Consider the following 16,336-nt stretch of genomic DNA (forward strand, 5'->3'; position numbering starts at 1 on the left):
GACCACCAAGCACTGAGAAAAGCCTCTAAAATGAAAATAGAGACAAAATGAACATGCAATCGACAGAGAGGGTTAGAAAGAAATGTAGGCAATGTAATGAGCTGAAGAAAGCTTAAAAGAAAAGCTACCATTAAAATCAACAGAAATTAAAGAAGGTATTGTACCCATGGAACAATACCAGAGAAAGGGAAAAATCAGAGAACAAGGAAAAGCTCTTTAAAATTAAAACTGTGATACCAGAAATTATTATTAAATAAAGAAGGAAAAAAAGCTAATGTTGAAGAACTCACTCAGAAAGTAGAATATACAGAGATGGAAAATCCAAGAAAAAGTGAAGAAAATCAAATTCTTTTCAGAAGTTCTTTGCCTAATAGGAGTTCCAAAAAAAAAAGACAGGAAAAAGAGGAAGAAAAAAATAAGAAAATTCTCAGAACTGAAGAAAATGAGTCTTTCTGATTGAAAGTACCCACTGAGTACCTAACACAATGAATGGAAAACCCAACATGCATACTAAAGCCACCACTTTCCTGATTTTTCGACCTCTCTTGGTGTTCCTTTTTAGTTTCCTTTCTGGGTATGTTCTCTTCATTCCTTCCTTAATTTTGTTCCCCTGCTTTCTGTCCTTGACTTTCATCTTTTCTTCCTCCTCCCTCCATGTGTTACGACATCCAATCCTATGGCTTTAACCACCTCTGTATGTCAGAAGCTCCAAGATGCCCCAATCCACTTTTTCTCTTGAACTCCAGACCTGTGTCCAGCTAGTTCCTGGAACTCTCCACCCTAGTTTATCCTTATCTCTTCTCTTTTTGCTTTCTAATGAGCCTGTTTATCTTCCTGTTTTGCCTATTACACTAATTGGGAATCTTATCCCTACAGTACTACAAGTCTGAGGCTCACTTTGGACCCCTCCATCATTCTCACCCTCCCATTCAGTCAATATGTCCTGGCAGGTCTTCTTAGTTGTAAGTCCCATGTACCCTGAGTCCCAGGCAATCTTCCTATTCCTTCAGTCCTACATATGAAACAATAATCAAGGGTCATTAGACATTTGAGGAGAAAAGCTGTAGCAAGAAAATGGTGAACCCAAGTTAAGAAATACAAAAATTGATCCTAAAAATAACTTTCTAAAAACTCTAATTAGTAGCCTCAGATTTGAGATGATATTCTAAAATAAATAAGATTAGAATACTATGAAGAAGGAACTTAAAAATATAACTGCCGAACTAGAAAATTTTTAGGATTGAAAGATTAAGTAGAAGAAACTTCCTGGAATTTAGAGAGCAAAAAGTCAAAAAGAAGGAAAATATGAGAATAAACAATAAGTGTCTAAGCCCAACATTCCACTAATAGGAATTCCAGAAAAATACAAAAGAGAAAATGAAGAGGAAGAAACTATCAAAGAATGGTAGAAATTTCCAAGAACTAAAATATTAGATATTATCCAAAATTAGTAAGTTGTGCTAAAGTCTAAGCAGGATTATTTAAAGACATTTAGATATAGATGATATGGATATAGATGTAAATATATATCATAGTGAAATTTTAGAACTCCAGAAATCATAAGAAGGTTCCGCAAGCTCCTAAAAGGACGGAAAGGTTTGCAGTCTACAAAGGAGCAGCAGTCAGACTGACATCAGTCATTCTCATCACCATCCTCAGATGTGAGAAGAAATAGAGCAATGTCTTTAAATATTTGAGAAGGGTATGTCCAGCAAAACTACTAATTAAGGGTAAAGGCAATATCAAGTCATTTTCAGACATGCAAGGATTCAGAAAGTTTACCTCCCTTGTAAAATTAACATGGTTTAACTAGAAATAGCTCACAAAATTTGTTCATATTTGCTGAATGTTTTGCTAGCATTTTCAAAGTTCTGCAAACTCTCCTTGCTGTCCTATTATATGAAATAGAATGTTTTCTTTAAATGTTTAACTATCTTTGTTTCTTTACCTTTTTTAAAATACCAAACTCTATTGGTTTATTAATTTCTACATTCCTTCATCCTTTTCTTAGAATTTTCCTTATGCCTCATTCAAAATTTTTTCTCATGGTTATTAGTTTCATCCTTTATGCTTTTATCTAAATACTGTAACTTCTGTAATTTCAACAGCATGTGAGAGTATATAAATAACAGCCATTCAAAATGAGCGTTGTACATTATTGGTGGTGGTGATGGGTGGGGGTGAAGAAACTTTTTCCCTATGACAATATGTGTTTTAATTTTACCAATACAGGAACAGCCTAAATCTTTATATATTAAGGAATACTACTACTAAGAAGTACAGATAAGATTCATTATATAAAATATTTCTTTGTAATATATGGTATTTTGCTACCCTTATTTACAGTCTGTCTTATGTACCTATTGCTTCCTAACAAATTACCCCAAAATTTGGTGGCTTAAAAAAACAACAGCCATATATTGATCTCTCATGGTTTCCAGGGGTGAATAATTCAATGAGGGCACAACCAGGGATGTCCTGTCTCTGTTGTGCTAGAAGAGTGGAAAGAGTCTGCATGATTCCGTGGAATCATGTCTGGAAGGTGATGCTAGCTGTCACCTGGGGCCTGTCTAGCGCCATCGCCTGGAGCACCCACACATGGCCTCTCCATGTGTCTGGGGGTGGCCAGCTTCCAAGGGTAAGCAACCCAAGAGAAAGAGAGGGAGAGAGGAACAGACTGCAAGCCTTTAATGACCCAGCCTCAGAAGTTGCACAGCTTCTGCTGCATTTGACTGGTTGAGGCAGTTACAAAGGTCCACCCAGGTTCAAGGGAAGGAACTTCTCAGTGGAGGTGTCAATGTCACATTGTAAAAATGTGAGATAGGACAAAAAATCTTTGTGGCTGTCTTTGCTGTCTATGCAAATACAATCTGCCACAGTGTCCAACATGTTACCTAATTCATTCCCTAGCAGAACTTCTGTTAAATTAACTCCTTTGTCTATCTAACCTGGTGCCTAATCAGTTGTAGAGATACCCTGCCTTTCTAATTAGGAGGTTGAGATTTACACATTGAAAGGAAGATGAATGACGTGAAGGAATGATGATGCTTTTTGTAGAAAATAGAAATATATTTCTTAACAAGATAATTATTAAAATATGTCTGCTAATAACAGCTGGGTCCCCTCCCCTTAGCATTAGCAAGGGGAGGAATGGTTAATAGCTTAAAAGGTTACCACACAAACCAAATCTCACTCCTTCTGCCTAGAGTAGCTCACACCAAATCTCAGAGCATATTCCCATCCTTCTCTCCCATTTCTTAGCAAGCTCTGTTTTTCCCCCATTTCCCAATAAATTATTTTTACTGGCTGTATTAGTTAGGGTTCTCTAGGGAAACAATCAACAAGGGATGTCCGTTGATAGTTAGAGATTTATCAGAGTCTCTCATGCAGTTGTGGGGATGCACAAGTCCAGGTTCCATCAGCAGGCCACAACCAGGAGCTCCAATGAAAGTCCAGTGAAGATTCTCGATGAGTTCTGGGAGATGATGGTGTCCAAAGATGGGCTGGGGAATTCTCTCTCTCAATGCTGGAATCACTTCCCTTTTTAAGGGATTCAACTGATTGGGTTAAGTGTCACTCACTGCTCATGGTAATCTCCCTGATTGATGTAATTATAACCAGCTATCTATGATTTACCACTACAGTAAAGTCAATGGTGACTAAAGTCCATAAATGCCCTTGTATTACAGTTGGCCCGGTGCTTGCTTGACTAAACAACTAGGCACAATTACCTGGCCGAGTTGACACGATAGCCTAACCATCACAAGGGCCTAAAAAAAAATGTGTCTGTTAAAGAGGCTGTTCTAATTAGTAGGCTTAATGATATTTGATGGTTGATATCAAGAGAAATTTTTAATATGAAAAACATATTGTTTGTGAACATTGTGTTTATAATTTGAGCATGAAAGTATCTTTCAATGTTCTTTATAGGCTTGAAATACATAAATACACAATAGGCTTATTTCTCTGACATACGTCTGGACCAGAGAGTTTATTGGAAATATATTTTTATTATATAAATACTCTAGGCAAGTTACCTAACCTTTCTAAAGTTTCAGGTTCCTCATCTGAATCAATGAAATAATAATAGTACCCAGGGAAGCGGTCATAACTCAACTGATAGAGCGTCTGTCTACCATATGGAGGGTACAGGGTTCATTACCCAGGGCCTCCTGACCTGTGTGGTGAGCTGGCCCATGCACAGTGCTGCTGCACTCAAGGAGTGCTGTGCCATGCAGAGGCGCCCTGGCATAGGGGAGCCCCATGTGCAAGGAGTGTGCCCTGCAAGGAGAGCCACCCTGCATGAAAAAAGTGCAGTCCACTCAGGAGTGGCACCACACACACGGAGAGCTGGCACAGCAAGATGACGCAACAAAAAAAAGACATAGTTTCCTGGTGCCACCAAAAATGCCGGCGACTGCAGAAGAACACACAGCAAATGGACATAGAGAGCGGACAACAGGGGGGAAGAGGAAAGAGATTTTAAAAAATAATAAATAATACCTACCCCAGAGAGCTGGCATGAGGATTAAATGAATTAATTTATGTAAAGTATTTGGCACATTGTAACCACTTAAAAAAAGGTACAAAGTATATTGATGTATTCATGATATTCTGCATATATGTATATATGAAGAGTCATGACATAATTGAATTCATTTCCAAAAAAGATTGTCAAAGGATAAAGGAATATGATTAATGAAAATATTTTGTTAAACTGTTTCATAAGAAGAACATATTAGACTGCTTCTTAATTTGGTAACTGTTTGCTTTTCCTAGTTGGAGAAAGAAAAACAGCATGATATTCGATCATTCTTTCTACCACAACCTAAGAAAACACAGTTGGTGACCTCCTGTGATGAATCAAATATATTCCAGGAGAAAAGTACTGTAGAGGCATCAGATTCTACGAAAATAGCAAGAGATATTAATGATTATGAAAGTAATTTTCAACCTGAAGCTAAAAGAGTGAAGTTGGTCACTGCCCATGACTGCTGCAGTCTCCCAGATGAGAAACCATCCCAGTCCAGACAGTCCATAGCTCCACTCATGGAAGGTGTCCATGAGACCAAATCCCAGTCACCCACCGCATCCCTTCCTAGAATGAGCTGGCAGTGTGGTTTCTGCACCTTTATTAATAGTTCAGTATTACCTTATTGTGAAATGTGTGAGAATCCTCAAGACCATGCTGGTGAGTACATGGTGGGTCACTGTGGAGGTGGGGCTGGCAGTGGTGTCTTCAGATAACTCAAGTAGCTCCCTGGTGCTGAGGAGACGACTGCTATTACCAAGCGTTAGAGTGACTCGGCATTGACTTAGCTGTGAAGTGAGAGTAAGAACGTCCATACTGAAGATTGCGAATTTACCACCTTTTGGAATGTGAAAAGGTCCCAGTTCTGCTAGGAATGTACATCCCCAGTCAGCTGTGACATGGCATTCCTTTGGCACAAATGGACATTTCTGATTAATGTCAGCAGGATGTGAATTCAGGGGGCAGGAATAGAAGCTTTGTTGCTATGGCAGCAAATATGCCTTAGAGTCATAAATCTGCTGTTTTCTTTCCTTTGTCAGTATTACTTGTTTTTATAGAAATTATAGACTTAAAAATATTTAAATAGCAAAACAGCCCAGTGTAGCTTATTTGCCTAATAAATATGCAAATCGTGCCATGATTTTTCATGACAAATCATAAAAATTACTTTATAGATCTTCTTCTTCTAAAGAACCACTTTATCTGTCTGATTTATAAGTTTATCCTTTCCCAAAGTGTACTGTTTTAAGGGTAGAAATCATGCAGTTTTCGAGGTATGTTTTTACAGCAGGATATGCTATTTTCTGATGTTTAGTTTCTGAAATGTTTATTGATATATATAGTTGTCTTAAGAAAAATACAATTAGTATTCTTTTCATTTCCAATTTTAGAGGGAATTTTTATGGTAATGAAAAATGCCAAGTTGACAGTTTTAGAAATTAGACATACTCATTTTATCAATTGTAATAGTTGTACAGTTCTGTTTTTCCGTCATACTTAATATTTCAGAGTATTGGCATTAACAGAAGACTCATCTAAGATATGCACTCTATTGCAATTCCTTCCTGCCTGCCTTGCTCCCCTCTGTGTCTTGGTTTTGACCTGAAGGAAAATGTAATCGGTTGCTGAGTCTTTCCTCTTTCAATTCTGGGTGTTCCTACCAAAACTGACAAGTCTGCCATCTGGAGAGTTAAATTTGTAATAAGGGCACCTGTTGTGTATGAATTAAATTGGAACCACACATTTGTTCCATATAATATCACTATCACAATTAGTATTGTCCCATTCAATTTGCAACTACTCGTGACTATTAAGTAATGTCAGTTCACACTAAGTATGTAAGTTCAGTGATTTAGCAACAAAAATTATAGATAATATAGGCTTTAAAGTTCTGACTTTTCCTTAGTTGTACCTAAGCACTGAAAAATCCTAGACTTATAAGCAAGCTGATAAGAAGCTTAAAAATAACCACAAAGCCCTACCTTTAATGAATATGAAAACAGTACAATTATTAGATTTAAGTTGTTATAATTTGGCATATGATTTCCAACTTTGATTTGGATATACCCAAAAAGTACTGAAAAGCAGAATTAATTCTAATTCACGTATATTTTAAAACAGTACATGCAATATAACACTTTGAAGAAAGGGTGGAATCAAAAACATTAAAGGAGCAATGCTGGGACATTGGAATCCTATAAAGGTTGCTAATCCAGTCTCTAGTACATTAGATAAAATACAGTATAGACAGAAATAAATTAAAAAATATAAAAAGCAAAAACATTTTTAAAATATGGTATACATTGTATGCAGTGTATACATTGGTATACATTGAATGCAATATTGTCATTGTGTAACACTTCTCTTTTTGCTTAGTTCTTGTCTTTACATCTGTAGTTTATACTTATCACCTTATAGTTCAAATCTTGAAGATTTGTATCTGTCACATGAATTCCAAACTGGATGTATCCAGCAGCGTATGTAAGATCGCCACCTGGATAGCTAATGGGCATCTCAAGCTTATCATGTCCCCATGGATTTCTTGATTCACCACCTCCACTACCACATCTAACACCCTGCTCCCCTGTCTTCCCTACATCATGCTACATCATACATAAAAACTTAGGCAGCATCCCTGATTCTTCCTTCACCTCCCACATTCATCTGTTGACAATTTCTCTTGATATAATCTCCAAAATATATCTTTGTTTCAGCCCCTTTATCTTTATTGTTACCTTCCTACTCAAAGCTGTCATCATCTCTCTCCCAGACCTCTTTATCCTCCTTATTACTCTCCCTGCTTCATCTCTTCCCTCCCTTGTAGTTCTCTGCACAACAGCCAGAGTGATCCTTTAGAAACTTAAGGCATTATTTAGTCCCTTGCCTAAAACTCTTTAATGCCTTCCAGTTACATTTAGAATCTAATACCAGAATACAGGCCCCTGAGCCAGGCTTTTGGGATTCATGAACAACTTGCAGCTCAAACCAGACTTGTCCTGCAGCTGTGCCTTGGTGGCTTTTGCTAATTACTCCCCTGTCCCCTTATTCAGCAAAAGCCCTGTTTTATTCTCTTTATCTGAAAAGACCCTATTTATTTCTTTGTTTACCTAGTTATTCTTTCTCTCTGTTACTTAGAAGGTAATGTCCAGGAACAGGGACTTAACATGCTTGTTCCTTGCTGTCATTCCAACACCTAGAATAGAACTGGACATGTATTAGGCTCTTGATAAATAATATTTTGAAAGAATGAGTGAACTTTGTTACTCTCTTCTTTTTACAAGACCTAGCTATGATTTTTTTAACCATTTTAAACAAAGCTTAAAGTAAATAATGACTATCTAAATTTAAATGAAAGTATTTGTTTGATTTTAATACTTCTATAAATAGACAGCCTCAACCATACCCAGGTGAAAAACAAAAATGGAAAGGATGATTCTCAGAAAGACACCTCCAAAAAAGTTGGAAGTAGCACTGACTGTGAAAAACAAGTCCTTGCACAGTCAGAACCTGAACCATTGGCTAAGAGCAAGGAAGAGCCATCAAAAATTGAAAGGGCGGATGGACTCACACCCCGGCCAGGTAATGGTAAGTCTTGTTTCCATTTCTATAGAGTCTAAATAACAATCATGTATTTTAATACAAGACACTTTTATTAGATTTGAGTTTCCTACCTGTTCCAGCATCCTTCTACTCCCTTGAATATTAAAAATGCCAACCATTTGTAACCACATACTTGCAACCAGATGGCTGGAGAGCGGAGTGTGTCTGTTGGCCTTCAGACATTGCATCTAGAAGAAAGCCGATAAATAGCTGTGTGCCACACAGGCCTCTTGCCCAGGCTCAGCCATGCTGAGTCCATTCACACTATGAGGATGTTGTTTTGATATCTGGGAGATTTTGGGGAACAATTTAGTAAGATTCTGAACAGCCACTTAGCAGACTGTTAGTCCTTTATACATGAATTTCTTTTAATTAGCTACATTTAGTTGTCATATTTTAGATTTTGGCATTTTGTTTTTTTTAAGAAAATATTTTTAAGGAATAATTTCAAGACTATATGAATCATAATTATATTTGGAGCCAACCATGTAGTATTTTATTAGTTGATTCCATTCATTATTTATAGCTGTGGCGGTTAGCAAATACCAACCTGTATGTCATATATCACAGTCTTTTATGGGCCAGCTGGCAAAAGATTGTGAGTACTTTGGGATTATTTTCCTTATTACTCAGTTAGTGACCATTGTAACCCACAGATTGATGTCCTCATTATACCAAACCCAAAATTATTGGGATGAAACTGTTCAAGTTGCTCTTGTATATTAGTTGCTATTCACTGATATAATTTGGAGTCAGGATCATAGCTTTAAAATGAAATGTTTATTATGAATTTCTCAAGGCATCTTCTTTTTCCTCTCCACCTTCCTTCTGTCTAATTCCTCAAGGTTTTCCCAAACAATAATCTTGTAATGATCCTATTTAGGTCTATTAATTTTAATGGCCTTTAAGTAGATAAAATACACTTAGGTGGGGTGTACTCTTTTGTGTCTCTAGTTTCCTTGTTCCTGCTGTGAAAAAACCTGCAAGTGCTGTTGAAACTCTTTTTGTAGGACAGCCTACAGCTCGGTGGACTAAGCAGCAGACTGGGAGTCAGGACCAGTGATTGTAATTAATGGACCATGAGTCTCTCCTTCTGTATTAGGGAACTTGGCTTATTATTGGCTTGTTAGTTGTTAATTGGTCACTTGATGAAGATATATGTTAACTTATACTTACAAATACTTTAAAAAATCTCTGGACCTTTAGAAATTCTGTTTTGCTGGTGAAATTTTCATCATCCTTTGCCACTCCAGACGTTGCCAGCATTTCCCCCTATGCATAGATCTGCCTCCTTTTTTGACTCCACACAAGAGCTATGCCTCACATCTCTCCACCAACATGGATTCCCAGGAGAAAACAGAAAGAAGACAGAGGAGGCAGCTATGTTAAAATGTTTGATCTACCCACATGTGCTCTTTTAGAATATCAGAGTAAAATGTACCAGTCTGAAGCTATAGTTTTGTTCTAACTTGAAATCTAGGGTTGTGGAAGGGATGGTTTATCTTCAAAAGATGCATCTTTAGGATTGAACCATTAAATTATACTTTATGGAAACTCTGTGGTTTAGTTTGCTAAGGCTGCTGAAAGCAGTATACCAGAAATGTGTTGGCTTTTACAATGAGAATTTATTAGGTTGCAAGCTTACAGTTTCGAGGCTGCAAAAAGTGTACAAATCAAGGCATCATCAGGCAATGTTTTCTCCCCAAATACTGGCTGCTGGTGATTCTGAACTCCTCTGTCACATGGAAGGCATGTAGTGGCGTCTGCTGGTCTCTCCCTTTTCTCCCAGGTTTTGTGCTTACAACCTCTGTGGATTTCTCTCTCAACTTCTGTGGGTTTCTCTCTGAGCTCCTGTGTCTTTCTCTCTCCATATTCATCCTGTTTATAAAGGACTCCAGTAAGAGGATTAGGACCCACCCTGTGCCATACCATACTGAAATAATGTAATTAAAAGGTCTTGCGTACAGTAAGTTCACACGCACAGCAATCGATTAGCCCTAAGGACATGATTTTCTGGGGTCCATAAAAACCTTAAAATACCACACCCTGAAAAGAGAAATATGTTTCCCACAGTAGCTGCTAGCTACTAAGAATGAGTATAAAATGTTTCTCAAAGAGTGAAAAAGAATGTCTAATGATACCTTGATTTGGAATTTTCACAGCCTCAGACTGTAAACTTTTATCCCAAATAAATTAACTTTATAAAAGCCAACCCATTTCTGGAATTTTTGCATGGCAACCTTTGGCAAACTAAGATAATGTGCTTCATTTTCCTCATCTGTAAAACATACTACTTATTCTGAGAGTTGTTTAAAAGCTGAATTAGTTAATATGTTAACTGTTCCTAGAATGTTTTAAGTGCTCAATAAGAGTTAACTATAATTATTATTTGGACTTGTGCAGCGGCTTGCTCGGTCGGTAGAGGTGGGGTCTGGCTGCCGACGAGGGGTCGGTCCAGCTCTGGACGAGGGGTCGGTCCCGCTTGGGACGAGGGGTCGGTCCCACTTGGGACGAGGGGTCGGTCCGGCAGCAGACGAGGGATCGGTCTCACAAGGGGTTTCGCGGTTCGGCTGACGGGGTCGCCCGGCGAAGCCGGCGACGAAGGGGTCGCCCGGCGAAGCCGGCGACGAAGGGGTCGCCCGGCGAAGCAGGCGACGAACTGGGGACAAGGGAGGCCAGGCCCTTGTCGGGGGCTCTCAGGACTGGAGGGCGCACGGCAGAAGAACTACCGCAGAGACAAGGTAAACACGCAAGTCCACTTTATTGAGGGAGAGGCAACAGTTTTATAGGGGCTGGGGAAGGCTGATTGGTCGAAGCCACACCCTGTTCTGATTGGTTGCCAGCGAAAGGTCAGTGGGCGGTACTGGACGGGGGAGGGGTGGTGGTTAGGGATTGGCTGTCGCTGTTGCTGGGGGAAGGGGCAGGGTTTAGGGATTGGTGGCTGCTGTTGCTGGGGTGGAGGGCAGACTTGAGTTTCCCGCCCATGCCTGGCTGTTGCTGCTGTCGGGGGGAGGGAAAAGGGCAGACTGGATTTTTCTGCCCACGCCTGGCTGTTGCTGCTGTCAGGGGAAGGGAAAAGGGCAGACTGGATTTTTCCGCCCATGCCTGGCTGTTGCTGCTGTCGGGGGAGGGGAAAAGGGCAGACTGGAATTTTCCGCCCTGCACCTGCGCAGGGAGAAAGAAGAAGAAGGGTGCCACCCCACAGGCATCGTGTGGCGCCATCCGGGAGGAGGGGCGGCCGCGGAAGCATGGCTGCCGAGAAGGGGAGACCCGAGGGCACTCTGCGCCCATGCCGAGCTTCCTTCAGGGGTAGTGGTGAGTCCGACCAGCCACCCTATTATGGGGGCAGCGGCTTGGTCTGCCGCGGCTGCTCCCCCGCCAGGCCAGCAAACCACACTTCAGCCCGAGGGGTGACCGCAGACTTGGTTTGAGACTAACCCTAAACCCTATTTCTGATACAGAGTAAATTACACAGTGGGATTGAGAAGGGGTTAAATAAAAAGAGATTATCAGAAAAGAAGCTGGTCCACTCATCTCCTTTTGTGAATGTGAGGCAACAAGCTCTAAAGAATCAGTCATTTAAGGGTCTCTCCAATATAGCTATGTTTCTCCTGATGATGGACCTAAACAGGATCATTAGAAGATTATTGTTTGGGAAAACCTTGAGGAATTAGACAGAAAGAAGGTGGAGGGAAAAAGTATTTGTAAGTATGAATTAAATATATCTTCAGTGCAACTTAAAGCCACTCTTGCAAAAGGGATGGATTCTAGACTCCTTCAAGACCATAACAATTCTTGGTGGCAGGAAATTCTCCTTTATGCCTAGTATGTATCTTTTTAGCTAACTCTGAGTCTGTTTATTTCTTGTTGGGTCATTAGCAAAAATGAAAAGCAACTAGTTGCCATATAAGGTGATATGCTGTTAGATGGCTTACCATGGTACTTTTCTTTCAACCCAGTCTCATGCTCTTTGCCAAATATATAGATTATTTTGATACAGCAATTTTGTCATTCTAACCTGCCAATTATTAAAATAAGCTACTTCGGATAGAAGGTAGATAACCCTTCAGGTTCTCTTTTGTCTTCTTTATTAGAACAAAACTCTTTATTGAAGAATTCTGACACTTTGCCAGTGTATGATATCTTGATGTTTTGTGCAAGTAAGAATACTGACCGGATTCACCTCTATACTAAGGTAAGGATCATGCAGATTCTGTAGGTTGAAATATATAAAAGCCTTCCTTTTTTCATGTTTCAGTGGAGATATTTTATTTTATTAACAATGAGATAGATAACTAGTTCTTACCTGCCTCCCCTCCTCCCTGTCTTAAAGCTAACTCTCCAATTCCCATGTTAAACCTATAGATGGTGAGAATTAAAGGAAATGATTAAATGATTTTAATTCATTAAAGGAAATGATAACCCATTATATCTTTATATAAATAGAATATTTTATGAAAAATGATTACATTTTCTAAAACAAAAAATATTTAGTGAGAATGGCATTGTTTTTACATTTTTTGCAGTTTTCTTTAAAATCTTAATAGAAGACAGATAAATATAATTTGTTGTCATATCAGATGTCACCTAGCTTCTGGAAAACTTCACTGTACACTTGAGAAAGAATGAGAGTGAAAAAAAGACAAATAACATAATTATTATTACAAAAACACTTATGTCCTTTCAGTCCCCTGAAAGGATCTCAGGGACCATATGGGAATCTTTGGCCTAGATAAACTAGTGTGAATATTTGATGAAAACTTTGCTGAGATTATGAATACTTCTGTTCGGCCTACAATTTCTAATTTCTAATCTTTAGAAACATAATATTCATTACTTTTTTTCTTTTTTCTTTTTTAATTGTCTTTTTAAAGAGGCTTTAGATTACATAAATGTTACATAGAAGATATAAGGAATTCCCATGTGCCCCACCCCCTCCCCATTCCACATTTCGCACATTGACAACGTCTTTCGTTAGTATGGTACATTTGTTACAATTGAGTAATACATATTAAAGCATTTCTACTAATTGTGGACTATAGTTTACATTATAGGTTATACACTGCCCTGCACAAATTTATAGGTTATGAAAAACTGTATAGTGACCTGTATCCATTATTGCAACGTCATGCAGGACAATTCCAGGTCCCGAAAATGCCCCCATGTTATATTTATTCTTCCCTCTCCCTCCCCTCAGAACCTCTGGTGGCCACTGCCTTTATATCAATGATAAAAGTTCTTCCATTGCTAGAATAATAATAATTCTATAAAAGAATAATAATCTACTTTAGTCCATTGTTCATTCCCCAAATTTGATAATTTGGGGATGGTGATGCCCACTCTGTTTCTAATTGAATGGGGACTTAGATCCCATGAGGCAGATGTATGGAACTATCTTGCTTACAGTTGCAGACACTCTGTTCCTTGGGATGGATGTTGTCCATGATCGTCTCCTTGTAGTTGTCCTGGGTGAGCCTAATGACCTGGAGAGTAAGTGTTGCAACTCTGCTGAGATTCAGGGCTCAACTGGCACATGAACTGCCCAAAGATTTAGTCTCTGTGACATATATTTAACAAGTATAGTGCTAATTATAGATTCAAATAAAAAGAGCAAGAGAGTCATGTGTGGGGAAACTATAAATGAGTCTAACTCTATTACACACTTGGGAACATAAATTCCAAAGTAAGGCCCACTGACAGAATGCTGAATTCCTAAGTTTGTCTGCCCTGCTTCTAGTGTCTAGATGTTTCTAGAGCCCTCAGGAGTCCACTCTTTGAGGCACTGCTTACTGTGGCAGTCAGTAAGATCCCTGCTGAGATGTGGATAAGCATAATCTCTGGAATGACCTCCTGACTCACTTTGAAATCTCTTAGCCATAAAAACTTATTTGTATTTAATATTTCCCCCTTTTGGCACAAGATCTTTTTCCAGGTGTATTGCTAGTTGGTGCTTGGTGATAATCCCTCAGTGCCAGGGAGGCTCATCCCCAGGAGACATGTCCTATGTTCAAGTGGTGGGGGAGGTAGTGAGTTTATATGCTAAGTTTGGCTTAGAGAGAGGCCACATTTGAGCATCAAGGTTTTCAAGAGGTAACTCTTAGGCAATATAAGGTTCAATTTCACAGGAAAACATTCGTAAGTATAGTCATCAATATCAAGGGCCTGGCATAATGGTCTGTCATCCTTTGCTAGGCACTGCCCATGTACTTGAGAGATTCTTGCTGTTCTGTTAGAGAATATAACAGGACTCCCCAGGATGGGAATTCAATAATTCTCCACCCACTGATACAAAGCACCAGGAATGCTAGAACATATTCATATGCCTTAGAGGCATACCCAGGTGCACCCCTCCCCACACATCCTCCAATCACCAACACCCTGTACCAGTGATCCTCCCCTGCCACAGTTGTAACCCTTCTGTGATCCAAAATCTCTCCCAAAATGAAGCCAACTAAATAACCAAATAAAATTAATAAGAAAATGAAATAATAATACTTTTAAAAATAACAAAAATACAAAAATAGAAAATTAAAACTTTTGAGATAAAATTTTTTAAAATTTATACATTGTGTCTTTCATCACTGTAGGATCTGTTATCTTTTATGTACAGTGACAATTTCTTTTGTATATTCCCCTAGTGTCTTATTTTTTTCATTCTATCTTCAAAGAAGCTATAGATTACAGAAAAGTCACAGAAAATATAGGGGATTCCCATATACCCAATGCCCTCCCCCTTTTCCACTTTCCCCTATTAATATTTTACATATGGATGGTACATTTGCTATAACTGGTGTACAAATATTAAAGCATTGCTACTAGCCATGGTCAGTGGTTTACATTATGGTTTACATTTTGCACCATACACTTTTATAGGTTTTGATGAAATTTAAAATGGCCTGTATCTGTTATTGCAAAATCATGCAGTACAATTCAAATTCCCTAAAAATGCCCTGTTACATCTATTTTATTCTTCCCTCTCCCTCCCCCTTCCCTCAAAACCAATGGTAACCACTAAATTTCCATTTTTGAAGAATGAGAGTCATAGTTACTTGCAATAATATTGAGGGCTTGACATATTCATCTATTTTCTTTCATTAGGCATTGCCTATGTTCTCGAAGGATTCTTGTCCCTCTAATTGAGAACATAGCAGGACTTTCCAGGCTAGGAGTTTAATATTTTATTGTTTATTGTGTGGGTCTCCACCTACTGAGATAACACACTATGACTAGATGAACACTTACATAACCCATAAAGTCATGTCCCAGTGACACCCTGTCCTACATATCCCCCCACCCAGAAGCCCTGCACCAATAACCCTTCCCTGCCATATTTGCCAAAAGAACATTAAAACACTGTAGTTTTAATCACAGACCTGCAGATCCCCAGAGTTCACCTGCTCTTTCCTCCAACCCTCCCTCCAATTCTATGGATAGTCCAACCCAACCCCTTATCCTACTCCACCTCACAGACCAGCACTCCCGAACTCAGTCACATCACTGCACCACTCTCATGCCCATCCACTGCCCAACCACACCCTTCCACCGTATTATAGATTTTGCCCATATGGGCATCAGCTCACCATGCTCAACTCCCTTTCTGACTCCTGTTAACCTATCTTCCATACTCTTTATTTCTGTGAGTCTGCTCAATTTGCTTAAGTCATATCAGTAAGGTCATGTAATATTTGTCCTTCAGTGACTGGTTTACTCAACATAAGGTCTCAAGATTCATCCATGTTATCCCATGTGCTAATACTACATTCCTTCTTACAGCTGGGTAATATTCCATTGTATGTATATACCACAGTTTGCTTATCCATTCATCTGATGGACATTTGATTTGCTTCCAACTTTTTGGCAATAGTGAATAATGCCACTGTGAACATTGGTATGCCTGTATCTGTTCGTGTCCCTGCTTTCAATTCTTCTCGGTATATACCCAGCATGCTGGACCATACTAAAGATGGAAGGGACTTATACACAGAAAACTATACAGCATTGTTAAAGTAAATCAAATAAGGCCTAAATAAATGGAAGAATATTCCATGTTCATGAATTCGAAGACGAAACATCATTTTAAGATATCTGTCCTACCTAATTTGATTTACAGATTTAAAGCAATCACAATAAAAATTACAACAGCATTTTTTTTATTGAATTGGTAAAGCTAATTATGAAATTTATTTGGAAGGGCACAAGGCCCCA

At 38.8% G+C, this 16,336-nt stretch overlaps 1 protein-coding gene across 4 annotated transcripts in view; it reads left to right on the forward strand.

Moving 5' to 3' along the window:
- The window catches only part of ZRANB3 (zinc finger RANBP2-type containing 3), a 362,849-nt gene that overhangs the window by 293,643 nt on the left and 52,870 nt on the right, over window positions 1–16,336 (forward strand). For 3 of the 4 annotated variants that reach the window (XM_058301086.2, XM_058301085.2, XM_071216475.1), the window contains 3 exons: window positions 4,780–5,191; window positions 7,919–8,116; window positions 12,226–12,326. In XM_058301086.2, the coding sequence (XP_058157069.1) occupies window positions 4,780–5,191; window positions 7,919–8,116; window positions 12,226–12,326 (711 nt within the window). The remainder of the gene's footprint in view (window positions 1–4,779; window positions 5,192–7,918; window positions 8,117–12,225; window positions 12,327–16,336) is intronic. The other variant, XM_058301088.2, reaches the window with a different exon arrangement.

This window comes from Dasypus novemcinctus, chromosome 7, assembly GCF_030445035.2.
Source record: "Dasypus novemcinctus isolate mDasNov1 chromosome 7, mDasNov1.1.hap2, whole genome shotgun sequence".
NCBI classification, from domain to species: domain Eukaryota; kingdom Metazoa; phylum Chordata; class Mammalia; order Cingulata; family Dasypodidae; genus Dasypus; species Dasypus novemcinctus.